The 17,059-nt window shown below is 26.4% G+C and overlaps 1 protein-coding gene across 1 annotated transcript; it reads right to left on the bottom strand.

Annotated features, from left to right (window-relative positions):
- Positions 1 to 192: 192 nt before the first annotated feature.
- On the bottom strand, positions 193 to 16,906 carry LOC135927660 (pre-mRNA-processing factor 40 homolog B-like). Its single transcript, XM_065463803.1, has 22 exons — positions 16,830 to 16,906; positions 16,677 to 16,782; positions 16,549 to 16,632; positions 15,848 to 15,954; positions 15,328 to 15,456; positions 12,400 to 12,623; positions 11,044 to 11,113; positions 10,309 to 10,446; positions 10,117 to 10,208; positions 9,670 to 9,778; positions 6,741 to 6,891; positions 6,348 to 6,481; positions 5,049 to 5,163; positions 4,361 to 4,452; positions 4,148 to 4,264; positions 3,654 to 3,941; positions 3,241 to 3,348; positions 2,457 to 2,565; positions 1,243 to 1,355; positions 1,021 to 1,110; positions 718 to 807; positions 193 to 355 (listed from the first exon to the last, which is right to left on the bottom strand). Exons 1-22 carry the CDS (start codon positions 16,878 to 16,880, stop codon positions 299 to 301), a joined length of 2,574 nt encoding a protein of 857 aa, XP_065319875.1. The 5' UTR covers positions 16,881 to 16,906; the 3' UTR covers positions 193 to 298.
- Between the last annotated feature and the right edge of the window lie 153 nt (positions 16,907 to 17,059).

The following is a 17,059-nucleotide window of genomic DNA, read 5'->3' as shown; positions in this document are numbered from 1 at the left end:
ATTATGATGGGTTAGTTGTAAATTACTAATGAAAGATGATTTATCACTAGAAATATACTCTCAAAAATGATTATTTCTAATTTAAAAAAATAGCTAGAGCAGTATTGTTATTATCACTAGAAATATACTTTCAAAAATGATTATTTCTAATTTAAAAAAATAGCGAGAGCAGTATTGTTAAATATACTCGTATTTACATTTATTATATATATATTGTATATATTATTGCCAAATTAAGATAGAATATTTAAAAAATATTTATATAAAAAAATGGTCATTATTTTACGAAAAAAGGAAGCTAGGAATCACCTGAGCTTAATTCCCCGTCAGAATTGAAATTTTCTACTGGAGTAACCTTTAAGTTTATAACAAAAAACATTCAAATATATTAAAATTATCGGTACTAAATAATTTAAAAAAGGAATCAGTTAAATGCAATTTAAATTTTTGATAAAATAAGGTTAGCGATTATTAAGATAAAACCTCTTATTGGATGTGTCCAAAATCATTTTAAAAAATTCGAAAGCTCAAAATTTAACGAAATTGTATGCTAAATTTTTTAGTATTTTATACATGCATTTAATTTATTTAAAATACCTTATTTATTTTCATTAAAAATTTTCGAACGTTTTTAATGTTTTGGTGTTAGAATTTAAAAAAATTATTATTTTATTCAAAGGAAATGCCTTATATTAAAAAAACAAATACAATATTAACTTTATCCTTAGAGCTTTGTTTTGCATTGCGAATAAAGTTGGGAGGCGATTGGGAATCTCGTGCTTCTATGACATTTTCTCCATTATTTGACTTATTAAAATATATTATTTCAAATTTTTCACAATTATTTCTTATTCTGTAAAAAAAAAGAGAGTAGACATCAGTGGGTTAGAAATCTAACATTTTCAATATATCTTATTTGGAGTATGTATTATTTAAAAATTAGAATACTTTTCCTAATTGTTTGTTATCTCAGAATAACTTAAAAATGCGAAAAAATATTTATTTGGAATAAATCATAACCTGATTGCCTAAATTTTTGATGGTTAGAATCTCTAAACTGTGAGGACTTTCTTCATCCATCATTTCGCCCTCTTCTAAAGATTCTCTATTCTGGGTAAGTATTAAATAAAAAGTCAAAGGCGATATAAGTTAGGCATTAATTTAAGAAAGATAAGGAGAATAAAAAAATGCAAAAGCAGGAAAGGGTAACAAAATATATCTAATTTGTGAATATATTGTTACAAAATTTTTATCTCCACGTTCATTTGCTTGGCATTTGTTATCATCCATAGGTTGATTTTGATTGTCAAGACCTCTGTAACGACCTTTCTTGTTCTTCTTTATAAACACGACATCTAAAAAAATATTTTTTTACAGTAAATTAAAATTGATCCAAATCTGTTTTTGCGACGGGTAACAAGAATATTTTCAACAAATATTAGGGAATTCCGAAAAAATATTTGGTTTAAAAAATGCTGGAAAATAAGAAATAGCTGATATTAAAAGAGGCAGAGAACGCGCAACTAAACAAAATATAAACGAAAAGAAATGCAAATATTGTTATTAATCTTTTTTTGAAAGTGAAAAAATTGTTATGAAATAAAATATCTGAAAAAACTATAACTGACTATAAAAATGTTTAAAAAAGGGTATGCAAAGACAAATAAACTTTATCAAACAATTCTTTCAATGTATAAATAACAATTTTATAAGCATGTGTTAAGATTCATAATAAAACATAAAATTTCCTTTATAATTAATCCCTAAGTATAACAATTTACACATAAAAATAATCATTCTTTCTACAAATATAATGCTATAACCATAAATTTTCATTGGTGAAGAAGGAACATTTTGCATAAGATAATTCGTAATCGATATATTCAAATGATTTTATTGACCTTTTTTCAGTTAACTTTTTTACTTGCATATTTATTCAAATTTTAATTAATTAGTTAATACATTTATCTAAAAAATGTATAAATATACTCGGTATTTTGTATAAATTATTTTTAAGAAATGCTAAGTTGTTTTTTTTTAAAATTTATCACAAAAAATTTAATAAAAAATATGAATAGTGTGATATTATTTATTGTTATACGTTGAAATTAATTTAGAGTTAAAAATAATTTGCGATAAAATTCAGAAAAGGTGTGAAAAATTTATACAAATAGTTCAAAACTTATTTTTATTGATATTTAAAAACCAATTATTGGATTAGAATAATTGTTTAATCTTATTCGAACGAATTGATAATGTACTATTCAACTTGTTTTTAGATAGTCATAATATTTAGCATATTATATAATTTTGTTAAATAAATTGTTGTAAATGACTCCGTTTAGGGACAAGATATCATTTTAAGGATAATGGCCCAATTCAGTAGTTAGGGCCTAGTTCACTACAATTCTAAGAGCGATAATATGTTCCAATTATAAAATTAAAAAAATATATACTAGGTTTGGCTTCTATTTTAAGCGGGGATGTTTCATCTGACCCCAGTTCAGTGATAACAGGTTCAGTTACTCCGGTTTGCAGTGGAGAAGAGCTGCTATCTTGTTCAGACTAAAATATAAATAATATTTTATTTAAAATTGAAACGCACTAGATAGTATTAATTATAAGTCATTTTGATATGTGTATTATAGTGTTTCCTAGTAACCCTACTATCATCTATATCCAAATCATGCTCTTCATTTTTCTTATAGCTCAAAAAAGTTGGAAAAATTTAGGCGTATTTCAATTTTATTAATAACCCATTCCTCTCATTTATACAGAATCTTTCTTTTTACCTATAATCCAAAAAATTGGAATATCTAAATATGCTTGCTGTGACAACCGTTTTTAAAAAAATTATAAAAATCCTCAAGATTACTCAAACCGATTTGCCCCCCTCCCCCTATACGTAAGCTGATTCTTATTTTGTTACCTAGAAAACGCTCAACTGATTTTTAATAAAATTATATAAATTAAACAATAATTTTAACAGAAAAATAATATTACGATAGTAACTTGATTAATTATATTCTTACAAATTTATAAATACTTATCACAAATTGTTATCCTATAATTAAAAATTTTGGACATATAATTCGATTTATATTTGCCCAAGAATTTATTATAAAAAAATTAGTTGAAGGATAACATTCCTAAATTATATAATTTTAATCTCACCCTTAACCCAATCATGCCTTAAAATAGTAAATAAATATAAAAATAAGTATATGACATTTGACATACCGATTCGTTTGATGGAACGTTGGGGGAAGAGTCTACCTTATCTTTTTTGTGATGTTTAGAAGATTTCTTGCGATTTTTTTTGGAGGAATGACGGTGTCCGCAAGTATCCTTTATGATAAATAATGATATCACGAGATATATATAATTATAAAATAATACAATTACAATGTTTTCATTTATTCGTAAGATTTTTTAAAAAAAAATTAATTTATACCAAAATTATATTAATTTTTTAAAACACGACCAATTTCTATAGGAGAGAGGGAATTCTTATTTGAGAACGTGGACTTCAGCCCACTCTATTCGAAAAAAAAACTTAAAAAGATCTTACAGCATGATCTTTTAAGATTATTTGTTCCATTGTTTTAAAGTTAAAAAGAGAGAAATAAACAAGGGGATAATAAATAGTTAACCCGGGTCTCATGGAGGTATCGGAGGAATAGACGATAGCGTTCGGATTCGAGGGGTACACCCTCCAGAGCGGCCTTTTGATTTTCCAAGAGGAGAGGTCTGATGCGTGTACGCCATACCGTTTCAGGTTCACTTACATCCAACGCGGCTTCTTCCAGTTCAAGCTCAACGTCGGCATCATCTGATGCAATGTGGCTCATGGCAGTCAAGAAAGCGCCCTCGGCTCGCTTTGCCAACCTGCTCTCCATTTTAGCACTTTCACGTTTACGTGTACGAGCTTTTGCCGCCATCTATAGATTTTTCAAAAAGAATATGATTTAAAATAAATTTTCGAATTCTCTAAATTAATAAAAGTTAAGAAAATATTCATTTTTTAATAAAAAATGATAGGATTGTATATATTCATTAATATATTTTTATGAAATTAATGATAGCTCTTTGTTATTTTAAAATTAAAAATGTATATTATTATTAGAATATTCATTTTTATATTAACATTATCATATGCTAGTTTAATATTTCCAATGTCGAGCGTGATGTGTCTTTCGTCCTGGAGTAATATGGCGCAAAATTGGTCGTATGTAGTTTCCGGTTCCATTGTGAATTTGTGGTCCTTGCATAAAATAATGTTATAATGCGTTAAATTTTATTTTAATTTTTATACATTACGATAAAGATTTTTTATTTCTTTCCTTAGCATAAAAATTACCTTCAATATATCCTTGATAAGCTTTTTCTCCTCAAAAAATCGAGCTTTCAGGTCTTCTACGTAAAACTTAAATAGGTCTAATGGAGTTGAACCTGTTTTATATAGGAATTAAGTAATTTATGTATATTTTTAAATTTTTTGTTAGCAGAATAGCAGTGCGAGATTAACGTTTTCTAATTATAGCAAAAAATAGGTGTTTTTTAAACATTTATATGCACCATTATGATTAATATAAGTGCATATAAATACTAAAGACAGTAGTGTCTAACTCGTATTTAATGAATATTTCCACTAAAAGGAGGACATTATTTCAATGTCGTTGGGCGATAAATTTTGTTCTCGATAAGAAAAATTTCAATATTGCATTCGAAAAATATTTCAATTCCAAATCATTTAATAAGCGCAGGGCGAATATTAAATTTTAAAAATCTAATGTAAATAAACGCGTTTATTCGAAGAAAAAACATGGTGAACTTTTAAGCGAAATCCCAAATAAGACATTTATAACTAAATCCATTTAAAAAAATTATATTAAATAATGTATATTAAATGATTCTTAAACTCAATAATAGAACATAAAATAATGATTTTATTGCTATGCAACAAAAACTGAAAATGCCAAATAAAGCACTTAAATGTCAAGCTGGCGCTGTATGGATATAAGAGTAAAATATTAAAATTATTGTACCAGGTTGCAATAGCATTTCAGAATATCTAGGATCAGCGCTAATAATGGGATAAAGATCGACCCACTGAGACATAGAATTCAATTTTCCCTTTTCATGCAATTCGTCCATCAAAACCTGAAAATAAAAAGTCGCAAAAATAAAATGATTCACTAAAAAAATATCGGTATTTTATTATTGCGAATTTTAACAATTAAGAAAACACTACCCAAATCCAAACATTTATAGGGCAAGAAAATGTAGGCATTAATACTTATTAATTATAAATTATTTAGAGTCAAAATGCAGCGTGTTTGTTAACAGGGATGTGAACCCTTTTACAAAAAAAGGTCTGATTTCAGAAAATTTTAAAAAAGAGTTCGGGTCCTGGACGAGTTTGGATAACATAAAGAAATATTGACTTAATATTATAACTTTTTTCATTTATTTATTTGTTTTACAGTCCACATACATAATTTCAATATTCAATAAAAGGTATCATTTTTTTATTGTGTCCTGTTTGCAATTATTCTGATGTTATAAAATTATTCCCCAATAATCTGTCAACCTTCCTGAGTTTTGCTTAGTTTTTACCCAATTCTTGCTTGGTAAACTTAGTTATAACCAGGAAAGTAATAATTTAGCGAATTTATCAATAATAAATTTAGCAAATTTAATGTTCTTCTTATTATAAGCCTGCTGCTCATTTTTAACTCTTCCGCCCTATTTTTTAAACCTGCTGGCTCATTTATATAACAATTTTTTTGTTTCACCCTTTCCATGTTTAACAATATTTGATTGGTTGGTTTGTTGGCTCCTCATTTTATATTAAAAATATTTTTACTTAAACTTATTAAATATGTAATATTCTGGTATTAAAAATTAATTTAATAAATGGAAACCAGGACTGCTTATTTCACTCATAAAATTTTTAAAATTATTCACCTGCCGGTTGTTTTAAAAAGGTTTACCAGTCCGCCAAATATAAAATCCCCCACCCCTCGCCAAAATTTAAGAATAAATAAAATAAATTCCTCGTAAAAATGTATTTTAGATTACAATAATCAAGTTATTAAAGATAAGTAGGCTATCATTAATGCAACTGTAATCCTATCGCTGAAATTTTTATGTGTCGACAAATATTATAAATCGACCGAAATGCAAGAATATTAGAAAGGTAAACTATTCTCCGATTATATGAAACAGAATGATTCTCATATGCCATCATATACTATACTTCTACTCTATAAGTTAATTAATCGGAATTAAAGTCAAAAAAAAGGCAAGGTAATAAAGATATAGTTCTGATCATATTAGTTTACAATCATTGCTTCTCGTTTCTTCCGATGCAATCTCTTGGTAGCTTTTTTCTCCAGTTCCTTTTCTTCCTCCCATTCCTTCTCCAGCTGTCTAATGTGTTCTTGAAAGCATAAAAGAGCATCTTCTTTATCCATTTCTATAATGTAAATTAAAATAAAGTATTTTAATATTTTATAATTTTTCAAAATTTCTTTTTATAAAAATAATAATATCGTCGATTTTAAATAAAGTGCTATTATTGTATTAATCCAAAATTGACAAATCTTGCTTTCAAAGCCAATTCGTAATTTTTTACATTGGTAAAGTTTAAAAAATAAAATTACTATAAAGTGTAAACAGAGCATTAGCGAGAGACAAATAGCTAATTGAAAAAAAGAAAAAGGTAAATAACATACGTTGAAGTTCTAAATCTTTCTGGAAACCGGTGTGATTCATAAGCATCTGTTGGCACTGGGCCCAAGTGGTGACGTCATCTAAATCCGCCATATTTTCTAGAATATTTTTAAGGGCCTTAATATTTCTTTTCCGAAGAAGTTTATTTTCTTCCTAAACAAAAATATTATTTTTAAAAATTAAACAATATAAAATTTTAGAATTCGTGAATGTAAAATATATTATATCCAAAAAATTTGTAATTATATTTAAAAGTTTATAGAATAGTGAGATAATATCGTTCATAATCTATTCTAATTATATAAATAATGTATCCTTGCGATATTATAAAAATCAAGAGAAATCGTCAATCTTTTCAATCATAAAATAATTAATAATATTAAAATCCCCCATGCTGATTTTTCGAAAGAGATTTTGAATTATGTACCATTAGCAATAGGCTGATCTGCTCATTTTCACGTAGAGTTAAATAAGATAGATATGTGTCATTTACATTGATCGCCTAACTTAAGCTATACTAGAGCTCCACAAACAGGCAAAGGGTCGAGCCCGAATAATAATATAGAAAATGAGGTCTTCTTGAACAAAATAATATTAGAACATCGGCAATTGACAATTTTTACTTCATTGCTGGGCCAAAATAAATATAAAAAATTCAGGCAGAATTAAATATAATAAGAATTTCGAGCCGGGCTGGTTTCAGGGAGAAAAAAATTAATTTGTATGGCTATATCTAGTAATGTGAAATTCCCCGGAAAATTAAGTCTTGCAGAAATTCACAGGAAATAAAAATAAAAATAAAAAGTTAAGCACTTAAAATATTTTATTCATATATGTATACCACAATTAATATAAACATAAGTTCAAATTGAAATGAATTTTTATGATTATGAGTAATATAAGATAAAATGATTCCCCAGAATCTGAAACATATTTAGAAGATTAATCTCATTTTTCAATTTTATTGGATTATGTTAGAATCTAATCATGTAATTGTTGATCATAATTGATTGAACCAGATTTTCACACTCTTTCTAGTTGTAGTCAATTTCTTTTCGTTGTTTTTCCAAAAGCAGATCATATTCTTTCTGAGGTTGAACTAGATGGAGAGATTGAGAATATTTTGGCTGCTAATATACAGTGTTTGATATGTACAAATCCCTATCCACCAGATTAATGGCGAAATATTTCAAAACCCAGGACGTTTGCAAAAACCTTCTTTTCACCAATATTTAGCTAGATTTGCCATTACGATGTCTAAATTTTAAACGATTGCTTCATCTATTTAGCTTGGTAAAAGCAGTTGGAAGTTCATGGGTAGACAAGGCGTGGGTCCAAAAGATTTGCTGTGAAATTAAAAGTTAGTCAAAATTTTTTCCTTTGTTTAATATAAGCTTTAGTTATATTGGGTATTGTATTTAAGTAAAGTTGTAAATTATGTTTTATTTCTGTAAATATTTCTGGTACATCAGAGACTTACATTATGCACATGTCAGAGGAAGATAATTATAATATGATTTAAAAAATATATAATCTACAAACATATACCTCAGAATTATAAGTAAAAGGGTATTCACTCATTCCAAATTGTAATGGCTAAAAGTATCATCTCATATTTTTTATTATGGACAACTTATAGGGAAGGAGATTGCAAAAACCGATAAATACATTATTTTACAAGTTATATAACAGAGAAAATAATATAGAAGCAGTAAGTTGGTAAGTAATAAGTTGATAATGAGAGACAACCAGATGTTATTCAATTAGGAATAAGTTATTTTAAATATGGCTAAAGATAAAAATGATAACAAATAAAAAACGGCAAGAAAAATAAAAAGAAATTGCCATATATTAAACTAAATGGAAAATATTCCCAGGGGAAATAGATCATTTTCCCTTATATTTACCTTATACCTACATCACCAGCTATACCCGATATCCTTTTTATGAAGCTGCTCTGATTGATATTTGCCAATTATCAATAACTTTATGTGTTCGTTATATACATATTTAATATTTTCAATTGCCCGTCTATTTTTTATAGAATACCATTTATGTTATTACCATACCATAAATATCATTTAAAATCCTATCCTACAATTAAATTTCAATTAATCTATCATTTTTGGTTTATTTATTTAGTTATATACATCAATGTAAAAGTTTAAAAAGTATTTTTATTGATAATTTATCTATTTATTTAATAAAATTATAAATTTATTGTTTATATAGTAATTACTAATAAATAAACAAAAATACTATATATTATAAATAAACAATTATAATTAATATATATCTAAGATTTCGTTTCAGAAATACCTAAATTTCTAGTTTAAGCAAAGCACCATAGATAACTTTAAAAAAAATCAGTGTGGGAGATTCTTTAATAATATAAATTTGTTTTTTTATCCTCATTAATAAATAATATTTAAATAGTTTATTTAGGATTTCAATCAATACTTAATTTGACTTATTAAATTTATCACGAAGGGTGTGATCGAATAATATAAAACTCGGGGAAAAAATAGAATAATATTTAAAATTGTAGATAAATTTTTATAAAAATTTGGTTCAATAAGAAAAGAAAAGTCAATATTTCATTTCAAAATCAGTAAGAATTTTATTCTACCCATTTTAAAAAAATTACACTATCGTTTTCATATAAATTTATAGAAATGAAAACAGCATATTGTAGTCTCCGAAAAGATAGAAGCTTTCGACTCCATTTCAATCTCGTTTTCATCAATTATATTTCAATTAAAATAAGTTTTTGGATTGGAATATCAGTGTCATAAAATATGGTGACTCTTCCAAAAAATAATGAACAGGAATAAAAAAGTGTAAAGTGTGAAAAGAAAAAATAGGAGAAAAAAAAGGACGAATTTAAATTTTTATTCCCATTAATGTCAATTTATATAACATGTACATTACTTTCTCCTTCTTGGTCACATTATAAATAACATCCTCATATATTTCCTTCCTGTCTCTCTCTTCTACGCAGCTCCATATTTCTTCTTGTCCAAACAAAAATTCGGCTCTCCTAAAAAACAATACATTTATAGAGTAATCGTAGTAATAATTTGATTTAATAATATTATTTCATCTTTGGGCATCTGGTTATGATGAGGCGGGGGCGTGGGGGTTATAATCTTATAATAGGATACAAAAATCAATACCTTTCCATTTCTTAATAAAAAAATGCTCCAGATCAATACATTCAAACAAATGAAGTAAGAAATCACTAAATTTATTAATCCAAAAATGTCAATATGTAATGTTTCTTTCTTTCAAATCTCTTTCCGCATAAAATTAAAATGAAACAAGGACGAATATCATATAAAAAAAGGTTTATAAATCTAATTTTATATGAAGAATTACTTGTATTTAATGGTAGAACTCATTTTCTCGTGATTCTCCAGATAAATTTGCAAATCTTCTTTAGCTTTCTTAATTTTCAATCTTTTTTCGTCCTGAAATATTTATATAAAAAGGTGGTTATATATCAAAAATTTATACAAAAGTGCAAAATAAATAAATAATTTTCAGAAAAAGAAATAGGCAAACAATTACCTTTTCTTCCTTTCCCCTTTGGGTCTTGTAAGCATTAAAAACTTGCTTCTTCTCATTCATTTGTTTGAGCACAGTGTAACGAGGATCGCTGACTATAATTTTCATAGCTTGATCCCAGGTTAGATTAGTAGGTATATTCTTGCAAGTTTAAGTTTATATAATATAGGGCATTACTTATTATTGTCAGAATTGGAATACTAAATTAAACATGGGGGGGGGGGTTCTGATTTCCGGTTGTAAATGTTTTTTAAAGTGGTGCTTTAGCCTAAAAGTTTTTGAAAAGTAGGTTCTAGTTCCGGTTCTTAAATTTGGCGTGATTCCGAATATTCTAGGTTCTGGTTCTAAACTGTGATTATAGTGTTATAATTTTGGATTAAATTCAAAGAATAAATATTATAAATGATGTAAAAAAGGGAGTTTTGAAGAATCGGAGTAATGCTTTGGAGTTATTACTGAATGAATTTTGAAAATAATACGGTAATAAATAGGTTGCCGTTGAAACCTTAAATTATACCCTTCTTTTTACATTCTATTATCAAAATTTTACGTTGTTTATCCCTTCACATTAATATAATATAAGTAAGTTGATAGGACTAAGTAGTTCCGAGAGGAATTTTAAAAATAAATTACTAAAAAACTCAATATTGTTCCTTTCTTCATGGAAAAAATAATAGGCCACACCGATAATTTTTTTTTGATAGTATGTCTTAAAAATATCTATTATTGGTATCTCACTTTATCCCTTAACATTTGTTTGAACAACTCTTTCGCCTCTTCCAAATTTGCGACATTGAGATTATAGGTTCTATATAAAAAATAAGTAATAAATAGAAATAAATGCAACCTTTATGTAGTAAACTCTTGTAGAGCACACCCCAGAGAATTTAAAATTGTTACTACAAAAAACCTGTCAATATAATGGCCAGATATTTTTCAGTAGCCTTTTCTTCTGCAAATTATCATGCATTTTTATTGAAAAACTTTAAAGATATAACGTTTTTGGAGTTAAATACACACATTTAAACTATAATATTTAAAAAAATATCATATAGAAAAATTATGTATAGTATTTAAGATAATTTTACTTTATTTACGACACTCTTTTTATAAATTATTATTAAAAATTTTTTAGTAATCAATCATCAAAATTTTTATATTAATAATTAATTAAAAGTTAATTTAATAAAAAAATATCAATTAATAACAATTTGAATGATATTTTAAATGAGGATGAGCAATGTCCCGCCCAACCACTCGTGTTATTTCTTTCAACCTCACCATATAAGAGTTAAATATATATAAATTTTCCGTTAATGAGAAATAAATATAAAAATAAAATTCGGTAATAGATGTAGTTAGGGTTGTCAAAAACAAGATTCGGGTAAATTTTAAAAAACGACCTGATTGAGATTTTAGCCAAAATAATATGTAGATTATGCCCACGGATGGCAGAAAGGGTTGGACTTCTATTTACTAAATCTCGAGGCTAACATAATATTATTTTTACTAAAATCTTAATAGGGTCGTTTTAACAACCCTGAATGTAGCGTTGTTAAACGGCTCGATTTGAACGATTTTTAAAAACGGCGAACTCAATATTATATCCATAAAATATTACGCAAGCCTGAAGATTTCCCTTATATGAAATGTTTGGACATCTATTGGTCAAATCTCGAGGTTTAGACAATCTTTTCTGGCTAAAATATTGAGTTAACCATATGTAAAAATGGGCTTAAATCGAGCCATTCAACAATACAGATATATGTCAAAATGAAAGTCATTAGAATTTGAGTTAACTATAAAAAGAAAAGAGCTTTCTATTTGCACATTTAAAGAAATAATAACACTCACGATATTTATACCTCATTTGTTATTAGTATAAACATTATACTTATGAAATTTTAAGAATTTGAACTTTTTTTTAGTAAATCTGGAATTATGAGTTTTATTTATTTAAAGGAATAATTAAATAAAAATTTATACATCGCAAAGATTTTATAGAAATCGATAATGTAATTTGCAATACTTCAGCGCGAAATTCCCAAAGTTATGATTTATCTAATCATCATTTTAAAAAATAATAAAATTTACATGTTAGAAGAATCAGAGGATTTCTTAGCTCCTTCAGTGCTAGCCTCGTTAGTAACAACAGATAAAGTGTCATGCGACCCAATTCTTTCGTTTTGCATAGCTCCCTTCAGATCCTCAAGGATCTTCGGAATTTTCCATGTGGATTCTTTTGTTTCGCTATTGTGGTAATATATCTTTCCGGCGTCTGATTTGTATTCTTTCCAGGGACATTTGGTAAGGGCTGCCTATAAATAAAAATATTTACGGTTTGTTTTACTAATTAGCCTCTAATCTTTTGACCAAAATTGAGTTATGGGATGAAGATGAAATCATTATATTATTATTAAATATTCTAAAGAATCTCGTTTAAATAGACATTTATCATTAAGCGAAATTTTGAAAATAATTCGATATGTCCTCTGATTAAATAATACTTATAATAAAGATAGCCTGATTAACAAATACTGTATAACCAAAAAATGTTCTCCATTTTTAAAAATTACTTCCCAAAGTTTTGTAAAAGAGTTGTACTATCCAAAGCTTTTTATCAAGTGCAAATAAAATCTTTTTTAAAAAATTATCTTTTTCATTTATGGAGTAAATAAAATTGACACTCAATTTAAAAGTACTCCAAAAGGGTTTCCAATATTAGTCTATTAGCCAAAATTTTTTATCTGGTAAATTTATAATATTGTTTTATATTATAAAACGCCTTTTAGGGTTCATCTTGCATTAAAATTTAGATAGCCAAATAAAATATAAAAATCATTTTGCAAATTTCTTCCTGTTTATACTAAAAGATGATAAAATATATACAAATAATTTTTAGATAAAGATTATTATAATTTATTATTATAGCAATTTCCACAAATGGACTGTTTGCACCTGTCACTAGTGTTGTTAAACGGCTCGATTTAAGCAATTTTTAAAAACGGCCAACTCAATATTTTAGCCAAAAAAATATTGTATAAGCCTCGAGATTTCGTTAATAGATGTTCAATCCTTTGTTCCACATATGAGCAAAATTTTAAGGCTTGCATAATATTTTACCTATTAAAATATTGAGTTAGCTATTTTTAAAAATCGGCTCAAAATGAGCCGTTTCGTTTACTACACTACCTATCACGTTTGTTCTCTTAAAAAATTTAGCTCATTAAAAATAAACACTTGAACCTAGGAATTTCTTATTCCTTAGGTAAAAAAAATTTTTTAATTTAACTATTGTACCATTTTAGGAACACAACTATGTTTTGGATATTAGTTTAAAAAATAAATTGAAATAATTGTTACGATATAAAGAATATGTGATAAGATTATATAAATAATAGCGAATTTGATAAATAATATGATATTTTTAAAATATTACGTAAAATAATTCCCAATTTTTGGGTTATATATTAAATTATAGCCATGCGGAATTAACTATTATTTCGAAATGTTAAATAATGCAAAGCTTGAAAATAGTGCGTTTACTATAAATGAGGCCTTTGTTAAAATTTTGAATTGAAGATATTAATAAAAAGGCAACCTCAATTTAAACAAGCAATGCTTTATGTTATTTTTTAAGTACGATAAAACGCAAATGTTCAATTTATATGCTACTATTCACAAAAATACCCCATGTAACCTCTCCATTGAGCCACGTGATGTTAATTCAAAATAAGAATGTTGATATTATTAACAAAACAAACTATATAAAAAATAATTTATTTGTAACACTAATTATAAATAAAATTAGCATAATTTAAATACACTATAAATTAAAATAAAATAGCTTCCTCCATACATCTACTAAACAAACTATTGCCAAATCTAATTTAGTGTTGGATTGGAATAATGCTGCTTCTTCACTAAATCAATCAATTTTGATAGCAGTACTGTTTCAGTGTTATCTAAATGCTGTGTTTACTTTTCTCCATTCCCCTAGGTTATGTTTCTTTAAATGATGGTAATTCTAAAAAAACTAGTCCTGCATAGTTGCTATTAAGGCCGATTCTTTGGTTTCATGCTTATGTTCTTATTTTTTCCCATAACTTTGCCTCCTTTTGATTGTACGCCAATTTAATGTGTCCCCATTCCCGGGATCAGGAACACACGAATATTGGTGAAAGATTCATCATCCACTGACTTCTACAGATTAATTACAGTGGCTCTAACTTCATGGAAATAATATTCTTAATTTTTTGGGCCATGTAAATTGTTTCTATAATTCGAATTTATCACCTTAGGTACAATGGGATACACGATATTGTTCTGCTATCGACTGTAATTCATCATTGAATTATTGTTCTGCTGTCGACTCCAAGTATATTCCTATTCTTTATTCATTGTTTGCATAACACAAGTTGTTAAATGTGTATATTTTATATTAACCATAATAATGTCTGATTTCATATTCAACCTTTCTTTTTAAAATAAAATCTATTTTAATTTACTCCAAATAAGTTATACCTAAATTTGATAAAAAATTTTGGATAAAATTTAAATGGTATCAAATCTTTATTAAAAATTTTGCAAATAATTAGTTTATATTGTTGGCAAATTAATTAGCAAAAACTTAGTGATCATTAAATTTAATCCCCAAATAATTTTATTCATTCAATTTTTGTTTATAAACATAAATCCACTTGTCTCATTCATATTATATCAATAGAAAATTTTTTAAATATGATATAATTATTCTTTTTTTTTTAAATTGAAATTACTCATTTGATTTATTAACAATATTTATTTTATTGATATAACCATGTTTTTATTAAAATCAAATTAATATCAGATTTGATCATATTGGTCTCTAAAGTTTGTTAATTTGATAAAGAAATTATATAGGTGAAGAAAAAAGAATACACTGTAATTATGAAATAAAATGGCTAAAATAATTATTTTCATGCAAAAATGGAGAGATAAAAAAAATGAAATAAAAAAAATTAGTTTAAATTAATAATTTACTTCAATAGGTGTCATTAATTCTACAGGCTTGTCCCACCGAGATTCCTTGGTGGTGGGATTGTAATAATATGTCCGACCATCTGGGGCTTTATGTTTAGTCCAGGCAGTATTTGACTTTCCTTTATCTACCTGATTATAAAAGATTGTTTTTGACATTTTAAGTTTCAAGCATGCACAACCCCAATTGAAAATCTTAAATCCTTTAGATATCTTTAAAATAATCTTATTGATACCATCTGAAATTCTTCCAAATACTTTAAATCATTGAATATTTTTATCCTACTATCTCGATTGTCTAAATTTTATCAATATTAGGTAAGAGAAAATTAGGAATTACAGAAGCTCAAGAATATCAATGATTGTTTGTTTTTTATTTAAATTCTTAATGAAATGACCCGAAAATAAATATTTTGGTGAATATAAGAAAATTTTCTTAAAGCATTCATTAACTTTGCTCAAAATTAGAAATGTATAGATTTATAGATTAATGAAGGTATATAATTTAGTAAAGAGATTATACATTATTTTCAGATGATTGTGTTTGAATTATCCCACTAGGTATAAAAGAAGGAGGAGGTAGCATCATAGGTGGTGGCATCATCAAATTTGCATGTGAAGGTGGCAAAGCTTAATCAAGAAAAAAGATGTTTATATTAGTGATCTGCATTGGGCCTAATTTTTCAAGCCCTGCCCGGCAAAACTTTTTTAACCCAATATTTTTATAAAAAGATTTGCCGGCCCAGCCCGAACCCCAATTTTTTTTTAAATATAGAAATAAATTTTTATAATTACTCAAAATAAAAGACATATGTTATATGGTGTTTCGTTTCAAATAAATTTTTTTATTTTACATAAAAAATTCAATATAAAATTGATAAATTTAGATATATTTAAAAAAATTTCCAAGGTCCGACCCAACTCAGCCCGATTTTTTTTAAAAATATTAGGTCCGGTTCGAATATTTTAAATATGGGTCAGGCTCAGGCCTGGTCTAACTTTGCAGATCTCTAGTTAATATATTCATAAAGATTAAACAAATTTTAAAATATTTAATTTAAAAATATTTGAAATAAAATTAGGTAATACCACTTAATATATTAAAATACCATAAAATTCATACAAATATAGCTAATAGTATTCCAATTATGTTTACATATTTTACTAAAACTATTTGATCTTAATAAGTATCGATAAGGATATTTCTAATTATAAACATAAAACCTGGGCTTGATGACTGAAATCCCATTTTAAAGTAAGGAGTATTATCTGCCGATAAGGAAGGCAATTGAGGCAATGTATTCGATTCTAAATCAATGTAATAAGATATTAAAGATATAATATTGGTTTACGTGGAACACCTGGATGATTTAATAGCATTGATGGAGATTGAATGAAACCTGGCAATGGAATTCCGGGCACATAGTGTGAGCCAGGCGAATTCATAGGTGGTAATGGCTATATTTAGAATTATTGGTTTATATTTGAAGCTTTTAAAATATTACAAAAGGTGACGGAGGTATCATGGTTGAGGAGATGAGTGGATTGGTGTTCATAAAATAGTTATACTTAGAATAGAAATATAAATGATGGAAATACTATTTACAGCTGTCTTATCAAATATCCTACTGTTAAAGAATTTAAAAATCTCTTTTGGAAAATGGGAAATTGTAATCAACTAAACATAATCTTTAGTATAATCCATGGGTCATAGAATATATTGATTAAGAATGGA

The sequence above is a fragment of the Gordionus sp. m RMFG-2023 genome, chromosome 3 (genome assembly GCF_954871325.1).
Source record: "Gordionus sp. m RMFG-2023 chromosome 3, tfGorSpeb1-WG-v2, whole genome shotgun sequence".
NCBI lineage: Eukaryota > Metazoa > Nematomorpha > Gordioida > Chordodea > Parachordodidae > Gordionus > Gordionus sp. m RMFG-2023.
This window is presented reverse-complemented; position numbering and strand designations above follow the sequence as displayed.